General features: G+C 34.5%; 2 protein-coding genes across 3 annotated transcripts in view; one reads left to right on the forward strand and one right to left on the reverse strand.

Annotated features, from left to right (window-relative positions):
* Positions 1–6,326: 6,326 nt before the first annotated feature.
* LOC106056977 (phosphatidate cytidylyltransferase, mitochondrial-like) lies at positions 6,327–10,958 on the reverse strand. Its single transcript, XM_013213956.2, has 5 exons — positions 10,235–10,958; positions 9,830–10,022; positions 9,312–9,449; positions 8,405–8,599; positions 6,327–6,535 (listed from the first exon to the last, which is right to left on the reverse strand). The coding sequence occupies exons 1-5, from the start codon at positions 10,813–10,815 to the stop codon at positions 6,332–6,334; spliced, it is 1,311 nt and encodes a 436-aa protein (XP_013069410.2). The 5' UTR covers positions 10,816–10,958; the 3' UTR covers positions 6,327–6,331.
* Positions 10,959–14,731: 3,773 nt separating this feature from the next.
* LOC106056978 (putative ATP-dependent RNA helicase DHX57) overlaps positions 14,732–19,394 on the forward strand; it is a 34,561-nt gene continuing 29,898 nt past the window's right edge. The window contains exons 1-2 of one of the 2 annotated variants that reach the window (XM_056024845.1): positions 14,732–14,820; positions 18,529–18,613. In XM_056024845.1, coding sequence (XP_055880820.1) covers positions 18,559–18,613 — 55 coding nt within the window. In that variant the 5' untranslated portion in view covers positions 14,732–14,820; positions 18,529–18,558. Of the gene's footprint in view, positions 14,821–16,316; positions 16,336–18,528; positions 18,614–19,394 lie in introns of those variants that run through there. The other variant, XM_056024846.1, reaches the window with a different exon arrangement.

Here is a 19,394-nt window from a genome sequence, read left to right on the forward strand (position 1 = left end):
TTTGCATTCAGTTAATAACTAGAAAAAAAAAATTTTGCTAGCATTGACTAGTGCTACAAGTGATGTTGAAAATGTAGATTTCAATGTTACACTAAAAAGAAGCATTTTTAAAAATAGTTTTTGAAAACTCGTGTTGGGTTTCATTTTTATTTAATTTTTTGAAAGACTATTTTCAATTTTTTTAGCTATATCTTTAAAGTGTTTAACTATGATGAAGATTTTTTAAGCTTAGTTACGTGTTTGCAAATAAAGTATCTTGAAAATTTGTTCACGTGAATGCTCTGGGTTTAAAAACAACAACAAATAATGTCATTCTATTTGTTGCCTTCTCTACTTAGACTTCCCAACCTGACACATTTTGTTTCTTCTCCAAAATAATTACTGTACAGAGTTATTAAAAATGCTGGATGTGCATGATGGTTAAAGTTTAGGAATTGCTTAGATGTTTGTAAATATTGGAATCAACTTGCAGTCTGATTGCTATTTATTGTTTTAATTTTTGTAATTATCAAAATCTTTTTTTTAATGAAATGACTAATTTGAATATATTGTAAATATGTCAATAAAGTGTGGGACAACCCTACATTTATTTTGCATAACTAGTTTATCCTTTTTCTGTCATAGAGATGTCATGTAATAGCTCAGGTCAGTGATATTGACAAGTTAGGTGACCCCATTGAAAGTCATCATGGCTTTGGATTGCTTCAATATCATCTCTTGCACTGACTGTCTGGCAGTCTGGTTCTAGGCCTTCCAGTCCCTCCATATGTTATACCAGCTATCCTGCATCTGAAATTCCCTGGTACTACCATATATTATAAATTGATATACATTGTCATGAGATACTGTTCCCAAAATACCCAGTACAATACTCCACTTAGTGAGACATCTAAGTAAGCTATCATGAATAGACTTTAGAGCTGTTACAAGATGTTATTGTTGTAGGTTTGCTTACTTACAGCTAAGTTTTTTCACACCATGAGAAGAATGAAATGAAAGCTCATTAAGATGTAGATCTTTTGCTGTCATAGCAACCCAAATTTAGTGTATAATACAATGTTATTCTATAGATATATAGTTAATTGAACTTTGTATATAAATAAATTCCTTCTCAATGAATTAGAATGTATGGGTGAACACAATTGTATAGAGTTTTTCTTTTCTTGTTTTGTTTTTTTTGGTGCAAATAGTTTTGATAGACTTTATTTAATCATCTTTGATGTGTATAATAATCATAAGTTATATAAGTATATAAATGATTTAATATTAGATGCATTAACATCTACAACTTAGCAATCCTATACAAACAAAAGAAATAAATCACTTCATCAGACTTTGGATGGGCTTTCAAAATATTTTTGTTAAAGTTTTTAAGATTTTTTTTTTATGGCTACATTTTAAAAGTTTCACATACAATTTTCTATGTGTGAAGTAACAAGTATTTTTGTTTGCATTTAGGACTTTCTAGTCTTGGTATTTTAATGTGCTTCTACCCAAGTGTCATCTTTGCTTCTTAGTACTGAATAAAATGTCAATAAATTTAAAATTTGTTCAAATTTCTGTAACACTAGAACTTTTAATTTCTTGTTACTATCAAGTCAGTTGCAGTCTACCTCATTTTGAGAATTTTTAAATTGTTATAAAGAAGTGACACTTACAGACATTACATAAATTGTAGACAGAACTAACGTCTCAATAGATTAGAAAAGAAAATTAGAAAAAATTGAAAAAAAGATTAAAAATACAAGTAACATAATTTTCTTTTCACTGAGCTTATATCAACTCTGGCTTCTGAACTGGGTGATCCCAGGATTGAATCCTGATGAAGACTGAGATTTTTAATTTCAGGATCTTTAGGGTTCCTCTGAGTTTACACAGCTCTAATGGGTACCTGACCTTAGTTGGGGAAAAGTAAAGGTGGTTGGTCGTTGTGCTCGCTACATGACACCCTTGTTAACTGTTGGCCACAGAAACAGATGATCTTTACATCATCGGCCCTACAATCTCAAAGTCTGAAAAGAGTACTTTACTTGTACTTCTTTTTTCTATATATCAACTCACTTTGTCTGCAAATGTTGTACTGGCTATTTCTCCCACTTACCATTCTCCAGTCAAGCTGAAACTGCACAATCACAAATTGTCAATAAAAACTTAATCACTTAAAAAAGTAACCAATTAGTTTTTAATCAAGTACCGGTAGCCATAATAAATTTATTTTGTTTTATATGGAAAATATGCTATGCAAAGGGGAGATGAGCCTTGCAACAATGAGAGATTTGGCAGCTATTGAACAATACACTCCCTCAAAGCGTGAATAGAACTTGTCAGCATGCAAGGTAGCAGATGCATGAAAGTTGCAAGACCAGGAGAGTAGCTCTTAGTTTGAGTACAGTTTTGATGCAATTGTATTCAATCTTAGCAATATTTAAAAAAAAAAGTTTTTTTTTTATTTTGAATTAGTTTTTAAATCAATTCCTCTTTTATGAAGCTATTTAGTTCCTTGCAATGCTTCACTATTGCAAGTTGTTTTTACAGTGAGTTTTGTACAATCAAGTTCCTCTATGTCCAGCTTCTTCTTCTTCCTCATCTCATTATTATGATGGCGCATTTAAATGACTAGACCAATATATGAGATGAACTGTGCAGTGGTTTCTTTCTATAGGGGTGTTTTGGGGCCAGTGCCTTGTTTGGGCCTCTTGATAAATAATGTTGTTTTGAAGGACATTTTCAGCATTCTCTGGTGACACTCCACATGAGCAGATTTCACTAGTACCAACCACCTTCTACCAAGTGCATCTCCAGGTGACGGATAGAAGGACTCTAGATATGAGGGTCAGCTGTGAATACTAAATAAACAGCCGTGGACCAACTGGTTTGCAGTCATGAAGGATGAGGTGGAGTATTCCAGTGGTTAGAATATTTGCTAAAATCATCTCAGAAATCCAGGGAAATGATTGCAAAAAGCGAGTATAGGGCGCTCTAACTCTAAACCCGGATAGATGAAGCTAGTTAGCTAGGGATAGAAGTTCATCTCGGAGAGAAAACTCTGAAAACAAACACCTGCTGCCTTGCAGATGATTTTAGATGATCAAAGGATATGGGAGCACACCCAAAAAGAAAAGCAGGCTGAAGTTGGAGTCAATGAGCCTCCTGATGCATAACACATTGACATACAACCTCACCTGTGTCCAGCTAATTTCTACATAAGACAGTGCACAAAATGTTAATGAAAGTCTATTTTTGTATTAAACTTTTTACTTTACAAATAGGCATTTAACTTAAGTGCGGGGTATACCTGTTAAAATCATGTTCAAAATAGCCAAATTTAATTTTAAAATAATATTTTGAAAAATTATAACATCTACCAGTTAGCTGGAAATTGTTTTCCTAAAAATATAGATAAACTGTCAAATATCTAGGAAAATCATTGAAGACTATTTTTGAACTCCATGTCCACCATGGTAAGAGTTTGCAAGCTACAAAAAAAATTTATTGCTGGAATTGTTTTAGGACGATAATCAAAACGAAATTTATTTACTTTGGCTTCACCTACAATAAAAACAATTAACTGAGCTGAGTTTCATTAGTGCCACTGGAAATCTACAGCTTTCAATCTCCAAGATTAATAACCATTATTTATACCTGAGCTAGCCAGGAAAACAGTAACTTGGCAGAATTTAAGTCATTGGTTAATATGCATGACTAAATGCATGACGCGTAAAACGTAATCATCTTCTTTTTTGAAGTAACGTCTGTATTATATAAGATAAGATAAGATAGAAAAGTTTAAACAAGAATGCAGCATGCAAAGACCCTACTCTGACCTACTTACTAACCTAATGTAGCAACACAAGCACTTATACCAATAGAAACAAATGTGTATTCAGTTAAAAAGGAATAAAGGTGAAATAAACAAATGGTTATAAATATCTGATATTAAACAATTGACATTTGAGTTTTCCTTGACTATCTTATCTTATCTTATATAATACAGACGTTACTTCAAAAAAGAAGTTGATTACGTCCTAAGTGTCATACATTTAGTCATGCATTCTAACCAATGACCTAAATTCTACCAAGTCACTGGTTTTCCTGGCTAGCTCAGGCAACCCATTCCATGCTCTAATAGCACTAGGGAAGAAGGAGCATTTGTAAAAATTTTCCTAGAATATGGAACGATGAATGTGCCTTTATCTTTGTGTCTTTCAGAGTATTTTATTAAATTTTGTTTTTGTATTTGAAGATTATGGTTCAGTGTTTTATGTATGATTGCTACTTTACTTTTAAGTCTTCTATCCTGAAGGCTTTCTAAATGTAGTGATTTTACTAAAGTTAATACTCGAGTCAAATGTGAATATTCGTTTGTTATGAATCTCACTGCTCTATTTTGTGTCTGTTCCAGTTTCTTAATGTTTTCTTGAATTGGGGGGGGGGGGGTCCCAAACAGAGAATGCATATTCTATTATTGGCCTAACCAAGGTTAAATAACATTTTAGTTTTATGTTCTTATTTGATTTATAGAAATTTCTTTTAGTAAACCCTAATGCTTTGATTGATTTTTTGATAGTTTCATCAATATGGGGATTCCATGACAGTTTTTCATTTATTATAACACCTAGGTATTTTGTGTTTTTAGTCTTTGTTACTGGTTTACCATGAATAAGATAAGTGGAATTAATTTGTTTTAGTTTTTTTGTTACTCTTAATATCTGCCATTTTTCTGGGTGAAAAGACATGCTCCAATTAGAGTCTCATTTCTGTAATTCATCTAATTCTCTTTGTAAAATTTCTGTATCTTGTGTTATTTTTATTGTTCTATATATTATGTAATCATCTGCAAATAATCTGACTTTTGATCCTGAACTAATGCAATTTGGTAAATCATATATGTAAATTAAAAATAGTAGTGGACTGTTCCTTGAGGTACACCTGAGTTTACTGTTACTGTTATTGGTGCTGATTTAGAGCCATTTATTATTACAGTTTGTTCTCTCTCTATCAGAAAATCTTTAATCCACTGATGCAATGGACCATCAATGCCAAAGTATTTTAATTTTTTAAGCAAACTATGGTGGTGAACTTTATCAAAAGCCTAGGAAAAATCTAGTAAGATAGCATCTATTTGCTCACTATCATCTAAACCTTTTGAAAAATCATCAGTTAGTCCTATTAGTTGTGTTTCACATGATCTATATTTCCTAAAGCCATGTTGGTATGGAGTAAGGAAATTATGTTTGTCTAAGTGGTTTATGATGTTGCTACATATTATGTGTTCTAGGATTTTACATGTGATGCTGGTAAGTGATACTGGTCTGTAGTTTCCTGGGTCAGATTTTTCTCCTCTGCCCTGGTTAAGAGATGCCTGAAAAAGTATTTTCAACACTGGAGCTAGCTCATTGCTTAGTTCTTTGAGTAATCTAGCTGGAATACCATTAGGTTCAGAAGCTTTATTCGGTTTGATGTTGACTCATAGTTCTTGGATTCCCTTTTCTTGTACTTGTACTATATCTCCTATGTTGTCTACTTGGTTCAAATTAAGTAATATGTCTTTGTCTCCTGTGGCTGAGAATGCTGATGCAAAGTATTTATTTAGTATGTTAGCTTTAGTTTCATTATCATTATGTGTTAAGTTATCTTCTCCTTTTAATGGTGCTCTGCCTGTTGTTTCCATTTTCTTAGACTTAATGTATGACCATAGGTTTTTGTTGTTATCTTTAGATATTATGTTTATATATATTATATTATATATATTTTGTTTATGTATTCACTCTGCAGCTGTCTGCTTACTTTTTGGGTTAGGTGTTTAATTTTTATATACTTTTTATAAACTCTTTCTGTCTTAGTTTCTTTAAATTTTCTATATAGGTTTTCCTTCTGTTTACAAAGCTTCTTTAATCTATTATTAAACCAGCATTTATTTATTTTGTTTGATGTGTATTTAGTTGGTATATGATTTTCTATAATGTTTTTAAGATAGTTTTTAATGAAATTCCAGAGGTCATCAACTGGTTGGTTAATGTCTTTTTCTGATAAGAATGTTTGTTGAAAGTTTAATGCAGCTTGGTGTAGTTGTGTTATGTTGCATTTATTCCAGAGTAAGATAACCTTAACACTTTCAGTTCTTGGATCTACAAGTGTGATCTGAAATTTTTCAAAGTTTTTTTTCTCAACCACCCTTCTGACTAGTGCTTATAGTAGACCTACTTAGGCTCTTTTCTAAACTAAAAGTTACCCTAGAAAGACATAACACTTTCAGTTCTCATTGACAATGGATAAATGTAACAGTTTAGAACTACAACCAGTACAAGGAATTCATACACAACAGCTACAGTTAAATACTTTTTATTTTCTTCATAACTTTGTTAGCAGCATATCTCAGAGATTTAGTAAAGCCAGCAGTCAAGATGCCTTTCATTGTCTGCATGACACTGGACTTTTTCACAATTTGTTTGATGCTGTTGGCTACATGTTTACCACACTCAGAGTCATATGCATGTCTTTTGATAATATCCTCTAAATCTGGAAACACTCCGATCTACAGGAGAATAGTTTGTTAAGAATCACTTAGTTGTTTTAAAACATTTTGTAATTTAAAAAGTTTAATGACAACTCTGATATGACAAAAGGGACCAAAAGCCCCCAGAAAAACTTTGAGATAAGAAGAAAGTCAAAATGTGAAATCATATGATTGCTGATTTAGTACATTTCCCATGTACAATACCTCTAATTGATTAACTAATTGGTTAATTATTTGATTGATTCATGTATTTTCATTAACAAAATGATCCGAGAAATAACGTGCTCAAGATTTTTACCAGATAGACAGAGTGGCTTGATATAAAGTCAGTAAAAATCATATGTGGCTATAATCACCCACAGTTGCACCCCAACAAACAAGAAGAGAACTAGGTCATTCACTAAAAATTGAAAAACTAACAATAGGCTACCAACCAGCTTCCTCCAGGCATCTCGGTTCTGGGTGCCTCTCGAACTGTCCCCATGACTTACCCATCTGTTTGGCACCTGCAGTGCCATATATTCCTGGGCTGTCCCTCTTCCTTTTTCCTTAGGGTTTCCAGGTGAGGGCTTACCTTATTTTGTTGGATAAGGGTTGCGAAGGATGTGACCAATCCATCTCCAGTGTCTCTGAAGGATATTTACTTCAATGGGATGCTGATTTGTTCTTGGCAGTAGTTCCTCATTCGAGATCCTGTCTGGCTGGCGGATCATAAGAATCTTCCTCAGGCAGGTATTGATGAACACCTGGATTTTTTCATGGTGGTGATGGTGGTTCACCAGGTCTCTGCTACATAAAGCAGTATTGGCTTAACAATGGTGTTTAAGAGCCTGATCTTGGTGGTGGTGCTTAAAATTGACATAGAGAGGGGAGTTCCATCCCATGAACTGTTCCAAAATGGTGCATGATCTCTCCTTTCGAAAGCTGGCTTGTTAGTCACAGAGATGCGGATCTACAACATCTTTCATTTGGTTCAGCAGAATGGAGCTAAACACTTCTCTTCCTGGAATGGACAGCAGCGTTATCTCTCGATAGTTGGAGCAAGAACTAAGGTAACTCTCCTTCCTCTCTGATGGCACTTCACACTGGTATCAATGTCTGTCCTTAGCGCTTCAACTAGGATGCTGTCAGGTCCTGCAGATTTGCCAATCTTCAAATGCTTTTTGCACTGCAGGTTTCTTCTTTAGGCAGATCTCTTGCAGCTGGCAGTATCTCTGGTGTTCCATGCGCTTACCATCCCATATGTGCTCTTTGAGCACCACTTCAACAGCATCAGAGCTACTCCCTGAGTGTATATAGCCTCCGGCTCTTTTTGACAATAAAAGTAGCTCATTTGAAGTCAGTCTTTTTTCCAGAACCAGACCCTCTTAACTTGATGATTCCTAAGATAGTGAGGTTGAACCTTTTCATCTCAGCTGCTACTTGCATTGTTTACCCAGTCTCATACATGGTCCAGACTTTGCATGTACCAATAGTGGTGGTGGTCCTGGTATCAATCAACAGAAGTTAACCCATGACAATAATCACGCATAGTCTCAAAAAGGTAAGGTCTACTGATTATCTAAATGGTTTATCCTTTTTGGACAACAAACCTATGCTGTATTACATGTGTTTGGTTAAATTAAAAAAAAAAATTATTATCTGTTTCTGTAAGACAAAAAGCAGCTACTAGTTTTGTTCTATCTGAGTGCACTGAAAAATGATTTCACCTTTATAAAGCAACTAAGTATCTTCCATTTTAACACATTTAGTAAGCAGAAAAACTTATTGGTTCAATATTTACAGTACATTGCCTTAACAACCTATTGTGAAAACACAAAATTGCTTAAATTCACTGTCCAAATAGGATGCACTACTATCTTCTGTTCCCATACTTTCTATCCTCACCTGAAATTTGTGTATCAATAGACCATACAAAACTTGACCAGGCAAACATTTTAAATGATGATGCCGGGAATGGAAGGTCAAGGCTTGCTCTAGCTGACCTTCTGCCTGCCACCAGGTGACATGCTCCTCTTCCATCAATAATGGGCCATACATTTTACGAAACAGTGAAATGCTAGGCTTAACAATGTTGTTTATCTAGAAGAAAGAAATAGCCCCTACTTTAGTGTTTTGGTTTAAACTAATTGTTTACTATAATGTCACTGACAATTACTTCTTAAATATTTTAAGAAAGAAACTTGCAATATTCAATGGTCCTTAAGGAAAGTGAGGTTCATCAACATTTACACCAAACTCTTAGAAAGAAATTGTGAGTCCAGCTTAATTACTTTTTCCCCCCACCCCCAGGAAATTTTCCATTCTGAGTTGACATCAGTTATCATATCTACCACTTGTAGAGTCAAGCTCCTTTCTTGTTGCCAATTAGCCGTGTAAAGTTTTGTCAGCTATAGGTTTTTAAAAATATTAATAATAATAATAATAACTTTTATATATTGCTACTTTCATGCTTATAGCATGCTCAGAACACCATGGTCCAATCTCATTTGTGGACCAGTGGGGGAAGGGGGTATCTGGGAGAAGGTTTTCCGTGCTACCTTTAGGCGCTCAGTAAACACAACTCTGCACGAGTTGAGTGTCGATCCCCAAGCCTCTTTCATAGGTAGCCAAGCTAAGTTCAAAACTTGAACTTAGCCTCTCGACCATGCTTGCCACAAATTAGGCTTTAGGATAAGGCATAGGGTTTTAGATTACAGCAACTCGCCTTCAATTGATGACAACTTGATAAATCTATATAAAGTCACTAACATCTCATGAATATCTTAGAAAATCTTAATTAAAAGTTAGTTACCTTGTTTTTATCTTCTGCTATACCCATTCTGAAATCCCCAGCATAAGACAAACTGGCAATGGTTAAGTATAGCTGCTCCTCAGTAAACATATCTGGCAACATGAGTAAGGCAGCATGGACAGCACTATTCAAATTAACCTAAAAATAAAATGTCCTCTTTCTTAATCTTTGCATGATTCATATTTCATTTCACATTTTCTCTAATTTTAAACGAAGTACTAGGTGTTATTTTTACTTAGCATAGAAGGTATCCAAATTGGTTACATTTTTTGTTCAACTGTAGTGAAAAGAATGCATCTATTTTCAAAATATTACAACTTGTTTTGATCATGATAGAGTATTAATACAATCTCTAAAAAAAATTACTTTTTATATTATTTTTACTTGGGCCTTTTAACCTAACAAGATGCACAACTTTCAAACAATCATTCTGATTTAAAGTTAGAATTTTTTTTCCCCATTTGTTCCCTTTTTTTAAAAAAAACCTGTTTAAAAAAAGAACAAAATATTTGCTATACTTTCATGGCTGTTAGCAGTTGTTCATTGGTTGGTACAACAATCAAAGTGACAGGTTTGTGAAGTCTGCCGCTGACATACAGAGACTCCCAGTCTAAAAGATCTGTTATAAGACGGGCTGTGCTTATTACACCATATTTAATTAGTCGACCATGCATGGGAACTAGTGTGTTGAAATAAACACCAGCTCCATATCTGAAATTAAATGATCAAGTAAAAAAAAATGTTTTATAAATAAAGTTACACTCTTATTTCAATCATTATTAATATTATAATATAATTTCTTATGTATAGATAAATTTAGTAATTTTTTTTATTATTAACAAGTAAATTCTTATTGAAAACATTTTTTTTTAAATATCAAAGAAGTTTCTATCTATCATAGACTAATAATTTATTGTAATTACCTCTCCTGAATTCTGGTTATTGTCTGAGGTCCTAGTCTGCGAAGAAATGAATAATGGTTGGGGTGTCTCTCTAAATTCAAGCGATGCCATTTCATTGGCTTGTCTACTACAAAGATGAAATCTAACATATTTTTGCTAATGTCTGCACTGTTCTGCTGCTTTATCACCCCTGAACCATAAGCAAAAGCCATCTGAATGCCTTCAGGAAAAGAATCTACAATTTTGTTATACAGCTCCTTTTGAAAGTCTTTGTCTTTTGATGATGACGTTTCTTTCAAAGTGTTGCCAATACTGATTGAATCTTTTGGCAGTGTAACATCTATATGTGCAGCTTCACTTACACCCTGAGGCTTCACAGTACATAGTAACCTCTTCTTGGGTTTACAGATGACTGATTTCACACAAGAGTCATGAAAGGTCTTGCCTTGCAACAAAGATGTTTTAGGAATATGTGAAATGAGTGCACACGATGACGAATACCAGCTTACATGATGAAAATGAAAATGTTTAAGGACAGAAAATGTTCCATTAAACTTGGAAGTAGAAATAAACAATTTTTGATAAAATCTTATAATGCCCATTTTCAGACTATTTCATTAGAAGGGAAAATTAGTTAAATTACTTTCTATAGTTTGTTTTAAATTTCTCAAAACTATGAAGAATTTGGTTTCTTGTCATCCGACACAGTCAGTTGATCAGATGGAATGTCTTTCACAAATACACCTGCACTTTTTACAGCAGATGATTTCAACACTTCCAATTGTCTCCATCCACGGCGGAGCAAGTAATCAATTTTGATCACATCACTTTTTGAAAGTTCAGCATTCTGACGAAACTCTTGTCTGACATAATCTTGGAAGCTAGGTTTGTCTTTTGTTACTTTTAAGAATTGCTTATATAAACTTAACACTTGTTTCTGAACTTTGCTATGCCTCATTGCCATGTTTTTATTTCATCACCAATGATGGACCATTGTCATTTTTAATGAGGTGGTAAGCAGAACAAAAGATCTGAAAAAAATATTTTTATCAATAAAAATAAAATTTTGTTCTCAGTTACTAGCTTATAAAACAGAACTAAGATAATAAATAATTCAAATGGTGAATAAACCAAAACAAAATGGAGACAAAAACACTAATTTTAATGTCTATATGGAAGCACTGTGGCTGTGCGGTAAAGCGTTTGGCTTGCAAACCAGGGTCCCTGGTTCGAATCCTGGGATTTTTAAATTTCAAGATCTTTGAGCGCCTCTGAGTCCACCCAGCTCTAAAGGGTACCTGACATTAGTTGGGGAAAGTAAAGGCGGTTGGTCGTTGTGCTGGTCACATGACACCATTGTTAACCGTAGGCCACAGACACAGATGACCTTTACATCGACTGCCCTATAGACCACAAGGTCTGAAAGGGGAACTTTACTTTTTGAAATGTCTATATGACATAGCCATAAAAAATCCAAGCTATCTTAATCAGCTGGCTACCCAAGTAGGAGAAGAAAAACTCTAAATTCAAACCTCTGCTGCCTTGAAGCAGACATGAGAAAGACATTGGGAGTCAACTCTACTTAGAAACAATCAGGAACCAACAATTTTTAAAATTTAGTCAAATAGGATCATAGATATCTAGATTATTCTAGTTTCTAAATATATTTAATAAATTAGATCTAGTTTAAAAAAAAAAAAGCAAGTCTAGAAAAAAACTCAAGAATCTAGATCAATTTTTAATTCTTAATAAATTAAATAATACAATTTTATTAAAATTTTTAATTTAACAATTTCTTTTAAAACATTTTTAATATTTAGACCAGGGGTCTCAAACACGTGGCCCGCGGGCGAAACTATTTTGTGTGGCCCGCGGCCACGTCCGCGAATTAAAAAAAAAATTAGATAAAATTTACAATGACCACATATAAGCCGTGAAATGATTTACAACTGCACAAATCAGTAAATGAGGTGTCACTATCGCCCACCTACCGCTTAGGCTTTCAGCTGGGTGAACGATGGCCTGATTCTTACCGCTGGCCAATAGCGGCTAGAATCTGGCCACCATTATATCACTGCTCCGACCGTTTGGCAGCGCGGCTAGCGAAACAGGAGAAAGAAAGGGAGATGGGGAGAGATGGGGTACATGTGTCAAGATTCCGTGAAAGCAAGCTTTCTTGTTAGCGAGATGATAGCAAAGGCATCACGACCATTCACTGAAGGCCAGTTTGTAAAAGAGTGTATGTTACAGGCGTGTGAAATTATCTGCCCCGAGAAATAGAAACTCTTCGAAGGCATACGTTTGTCTGCGAAAACAGTTGCAAGCAGGATCACTGAGTCAGTGACAAATGTTCAACAGCAACTGATTGCCGCTGCAAAAGACTTTGTAGCATATTCCGTTGCACTGGACGAGTCTACTGGCGTAACAGACACCGCATACTGTGCCGTATTCATTCGTGGGGTCGACGAAAATTTGAATATTGTTGAAGAGCTATTGGACTTACTAGCCATGAAAGGAACGACGACTGGACGCGACGTGTTTCAAGAACTGGAAGCTTGTATTGACAGGTGTGTGGTCTACGTGGGAAAAACTTGTTGAAGTGGCTACGGATGGTGCACCAGCAATGTGTTCAGAGAAGGTTGGTGTTGTTGGATTAATGGTAGAGAAACAGTATCAGCTCAGCTTGGCGGGACCTTTTGCAGCCATACACTGCATTCTGCACCGAGAAGCACTCTGTGGCAAAAGTCTACAAACGAAGAACGTGATTGATGTTGTCGTGAAGATGGTGAACTTCATACGTGCACAGGGTCTCAACCACAGAAAGTTTGTGTCATTTCTAGCTGATTTAGAAACGGAATACGGAGAGTTGCTTTATCATACGGAAGTCAGATGGTTGAGTCGTGGAAAAGTGCTGCAGAGATTTTTTGAACTGAGACGGGAAATAGCATTGTTCATGGCAATGAAAGACAGAGACATAACTCAGCTCAGTGACCTAATGTTTTTGTCGGATCTTGCTTTTCTTACTGACATCACGCAACATCTCAATGCAATCAATTCACAACTACAGGCCACATAGCAGCTGATTACCGTGATGTTTGATTCATTCAGATGCAAGCTGACTTTGTGGGCCACTCAGCTGGCAGATGGAAACCTGGCTCATTTCTCTTTTCTACGGAGCATAGCGGTTGAACCACAGCGCCTAAATGACTACGTAGACATCCTCTTCAGACTACTTGAAGATTTTGAACACCGCTTTCAGCAACTCACTGCTCTCGAACCACAGTTTTTCCTTGTTGCCACTCCGTTGACGTGAAAAACGTTCCAGTGGAAGTCCAGATTGAACTACTGGACCTGCAGTGTGACACTGTTCTGAAGCAAAAATAGGCTGATGTTCCAGATTTCTACCAGTTTCATCCCAGAGAGAACTTTCCAAACTTATTTTGCGCAGCTGATAGAATTCTTGCGATGTTTGGGGGGTACGTACGTTTGCGAACAGTTTTTCTCCAGAATGAAGATCAACAAAACAGCATTACGATCAAGATTGACTGATGAGCATCTGAGAGCAACCATGCGGCTTGCCACTACACGCGACTTCAGGCCTAACGTCGATGGTCTGGTCTCTGCTAAATGCTCTCAGCTGAGTGGACAGAAACATGAGTGACGAGCCATCTGCAGTAGGCCTAGTAATTATATATTTTTTATTTTTATTTTGGGGGGGGGGGGGGGGGGGGGGAAACTACAGTTTCTGCTTTTTTTTTTATTAGTGACAGAGGCAACGTCAACTTATTTTAGTAAACTATACTGCCTGTGCATGTATAAACTACAATAAATGTAATTAATAATTATATAAAAAAATTATTTTAGCATTTAACTGCAGTGACAGTAGTGTTTGTAAAATTTAATGAAAAAACATTCTCTTTTCGTGGTGTGGCCCGCTGACTGATTGTTACTTTCCACTGTGGCCCACATGCTGATATGAGTTTGAGACCCCTGATTTAGACATACAATGGGCATCACATTATAGAATCTCTAGAGAGGGAATGAATCTAGATCTATTCTAAATTAAAATAAGAAACAATAGATCTAATCTAGATCTTATATTATATAGATCTAGATCTAATTTGAATTTATTTATAGATCTAAAAGTTAACCGAAGTTCTAGAGTAGTTTATTTAATCCGGACATTACATGAATTCGGACACTTGCTGTTTTTGTGGTCATTAAATCTTTATTTTGATATTTAATATGAAACTAGCGGAGCGTGCTGTATAAGTATTATGTATAAAGTAGATTAGACTTAGTTACTGTAGATTTAGATAGATCTAGATATCTATATCTCGATCTATATCTATATACTAATATAGATATAGGTCTATCTAATCTAGATCTAGATTCTAGAGTCTAGATCTGGATTGTAGTCAGAGGTTAATCTTTCATTGATACAATAACAATGTCATGAAAAGGTTATAAAAAGTGCGAAACTTAAGCTGTACTTTTTTTTTTCTTTCTTTCGTATCTTTGAAATTAATTTTTATTCGCAATTTAACTATATTAGACTATCATCAATAGCTCTAGTTCTACTAGATTCTAGATCTAGATCTATCTAGGTGACTAGATTATTATAGATCTATTAAAGATTGATTAGAAAATTAGATGATCAGAGTCTAGACTCTAAATCATAAATTTAAATGTAATGTATAGATCTAGAATCTATATTGATTCTAGCTAGATCTAATACTGTGTGTGGCTTACTGATTACTGGATATATATAATATATATAGAGTAGTTTATGCTATTCGGACACCTATAGGCCCAAATTTGAAAGTTTGACTTCGACAGCGCATTATTTTACAATGGTTTGACATAGAAAAGAAAATGACGTATCAAAATCTTCTTTAGTTAAAGGAGAATAAGGATGATTACTTATATTTGTTCCTCTAACCTATATTTGTTATTATATTTAAGGTCAAAGAGGCCGTGTGTTTTCATTTAATTCGGACACATTTGACCCAGATTATTTGATTCCGGACACCATAAATTATTTCGGACAGTCTCTATATTTAGGCATCAATAAACTCAGATTTTAATTCTATATTAACATTATTTAAATTTTAAGATCCCCAGGCATAGCCCCTCACATGAAATCATTACGATGTTTTCAAACTATGCATAAATACGAACACAAAAAATAAAAATGTGAACACACTTATTCTACCAAAATTAGATCACTGGGATAGTGATTTCTGCACCGACTTTTAGACTTATTTTATGTTTGTTTATTTTATGTGTGTTGAACGTTTGGGGTTTGCATGATTAGATGTGTGTTGAATGTTTGTGTTTTTTTTTTGTTTATTAATTTAATAAATTTCTAATACAGATGATCTTTCGTAGTATAGTAGGCCCCTACAGGTTACGATAGCCATTCTTGCCTAACTGAATCCTCTATATTCTCTCTATATAAATCTAGATCTATCTAGTTGGTCTAGATCTAAGCATTTAACTTCATTCAATGTACCAAGCTCACTCCAAACATTTGCCCATTTATTCTCTATTTTAAAAAAAACAACAACAAACGAACAAATATAAGATCATTTTTATTGATGTCCAAAACTGTCTGTCCGAAATAAATTTTGGTAAGAAAATCGTAATTTAATTCGGACACCGTATTAATTTTTTTTTGTATGGAATTAGAAAACTTGGCTTATGAATCAAATAAATTAGCTCCAAAAACAGAATAAATATTGCCGGGCTCATTAGTATAGACTTAGCCAATCAAAAAATATAGTCTTAACTCTAGGAAGAGGTAAAGTCGTCCGTGTAACATAGGAAAAAACAACAACCTGACTAACACATTTGAAATTCGTGTTTCTTACATAAAAAGACAGCTAAATGGAAGGAAATTGGGTTAGAATCATTGGAAAATGGACAAGCACATTATACAGCACGCTAGTTTTATAATACATATTAAAATAATTATTTAATGACCACAAAAAACAGCGAATGTCCGAATTCATGTAATGTCCGAAATAAATAAACTACTATATATATAATTATAATAACAAATCAATCAGATGTAACTTAATAAACTTGTTACTTGTTAGATCTACTATTTATACTAACTTGTAAGTTGTAGATCCACTAAATTGTCTAAATTCACTTAACTTAAAATAACCTCAAATAAGTTAAAACTATGACTATGATACTAGATCTAGATCTATTAAATCTAATGTCAATTGACGAATTGTCATCTAGATCTATATAATATCTAGATCTATGTCGTAAACTTAAGTAATCATTAGATTAGTAATGAGTAATAGTTAGTAATTTATAGTAATGTTTTATTGTTTACACTTCACTTTGATCAATTTCACTTTTAAACAATACTGACAGTAAAAATACTGACAAATAAGTTGTGTAGCAGTGCCTAGCATTGCCATTGGTCAGTTTGTCATACAAAATAATATGATAACTATGAGTAACCGCTAGATTCTAGATCTTCTATATATATACTATATGGCCCAATATGGGCAAATACTGGCTGCCTGGTTGTGCGTTTTTTTCCCTGGACGTATTGATGTTATTGATGGTTCTGGGTTCAAACCCTGCCCGCTCCCATCCACTGTCGTTCTGCGGGAGGTTTAGACTAGGGAGTAAATTATCTTCAACTTTGAAGAAACATCAGTAACATGGAAAAAATTTCACAAACAAACATACCTTGACTTGTGGGCCGGTACCAAATGGGCCGAACAGGCCAAAATATATTGATCCAAGTACTGTAAACATGGTTGGCATTCTTTTACCTTTCCTAAAATTATTTAACTTTACTGTGTCATACTAAGCAGTGCTTTTTTTGTAAAAATAGGTGCTGGTACTCAGTGATGGATTGACTAGCTTTTAACTACTAATAAATTAATAATAAACGTTAAACTACAAGAAAAGTAATAATTTAGTCCTCACATTGAAAAAGGGGCCGGTACGCTGTACTAGTGCGTACCCTCACAAAAAAAGCACTGATTCTAAGTAACTAAACAACATAAGGTTTATATTTTATATTTATATTATATATAGTCCTGTAGAAATTGCATTAGTAAGAAACATACTCGGGTGGATCTATAATGAGATGCTGAGCTTATTCACAAATTAATAAAACAAATATATCCTGTTATAATGGGTTGGTATTGTATACAGTTATCTATAGATCTAGATCCACTGTTACCAAAATTGACTCAAAGATAGTGAGTCCAGTCAATAGTGCATTATATTTAAGTATAATAGTATATATTATAATTTGGTTAATATAGTTGCAAAATCTCAGGATTTCCCCACTATGAAGTCTTTCACTAATCACCATTTAATGCAGTTAGGGAAAGAGAAAGATGTGGAGGAGAAGAATAACAAAAATGTCTAATCCTTTGCTGGAATTCTCTGCTAAGAGATGAAGTATAATTACTGATTTCCTCTGCAGTTTGGTAACCGATTCTCTAATGCTAAGGTATATTCACAAGGCCATTTATTCATGGAAACGAGTCTCATTAACTGAGGTAGAAACATTAACACATATTCACGAATATTCCTCCTAAACATAAATAAACATGTGTGACTTCAACTTCATAAGCCTTCTAACAAGTGACTCGAATCAACACAATTTAAAACACAAAACAGTAGTGAGTAGACTACTGATTAGACTTTGATTTACTCAAGTCTGAATTAACAATTTATGTAATGAATTGATGACTAGAGATAGTTCAGTATGACTATAGCTGTGTGTAACAAAGAATACGAACAGGACATGGACAATTATGAAAGAGGGAGTGTGATAAGTGTTCAAATGGTTATTACTGAATTTTAAAGATGTTCAATTTATTGAGGAGATGCGGCAGCTGAGCGGTAAAGCGCTTGGTTTCCTAACCGAGGTCCTGGGTTTGAATCCTGGTGAAGGCTTAGTTGGGGAAAGATGGTTGGTCGTTGTGCTGGCCTCATGACACCCTTGTTAACCATGGGCCGCAGAAACAGATGACCTTTACATCATCTGAACTATAGATCACAAGGTCTGAAAGGTCGACTAGTAGTGATTAAAAATCTAGTAAATCTCAAGAAGCAATACTAACAAATGGCTTACTGTCACAATGGTAAAACTATTGTAGACAAATATTGAGAAAAATAAGAATTAACTAGAGCAGATTTGGTAACATTCATTGTCTAGCCTAACATGAAGTCTAAACTTGTTAAGACATAAAGGTGAATTAGCAGCTTACTATCTTACTGTATACATATGTGTATATTATAATATACTTTAACTTATTTTTAATATACAGGTTATGTAAATAGCTAGTTGTTGCTGAACTATGGACAAGAAAAGAAGAGGCAGACCAAACCGAAGGGGTGGCAGGGGGGGAAGAGGTATGTTATATAAAGTTTTTTAAATTAATGCTTAGTTAACAATTTTTTAAACTTCAGTAACTTAATAAAGACAAAGGCATAGCCCTTAACACCAAAATCAGACTGATGTGCTCCCTGATCAAGGGCACATTCTTAATTTTAGAGCTATGTAAGCATTGGAGGAAGAAGAAATACCAACTTGCACTTTGTGACGAGATGTTTAATTAGTAAATATTGGCTTGTTTATTAAAGTCTAGGGGAAATTTTATTAATTTATCCCGCTCACATATACAAGATTTTTAACAGGCACACCGCAACTAACAGTAAGAACAGACCAATATTATAAGTTCATAAATAAAAATAATTTAAGAAATGAAAGTTTACAAAAGATAAATGATCAAATAAAATTATAATTAAGAAATGAAATGAAGGTGCTAATATCTAACATAACTGTTCATCATGGATTGCTAATTATTGAGTGATTGGAGGAGAAGAATGTTCCATTGTCTGGCTACTTATTTTCTTAGCTGCTAGCCCGTGGGTCGTCTTCTGGCGGTCGAAGGACTGGCACTCAGAAGGATGAGTCATCCGGCTCTGTCTTAGGACGTCGGCTCGGGATATTCTCTATGCTGTAGGCAAACTGGCTCTAGGGTGAGGCCGCTGCCTGTTTAGCCGTAGAGAGGGTTGATGCTGCAGACTAAGTTGTAGTGGGACGATCTCTCAGCTGTGGTCTCTAGCTCGTAGAGAGCCGTGCTAACTCAACACCAGTTTATCTTCTGTATCGAAGGTTGCTCTAATCAGT

The sequence above is a fragment of the Biomphalaria glabrata genome, chromosome 3 (genome assembly GCF_947242115.1).
Source record: "Biomphalaria glabrata chromosome 3, xgBioGlab47.1, whole genome shotgun sequence".
Classification (NCBI taxonomy): Eukaryota; Metazoa; Mollusca; class Gastropoda; family Planorbidae; genus Biomphalaria; species Biomphalaria glabrata.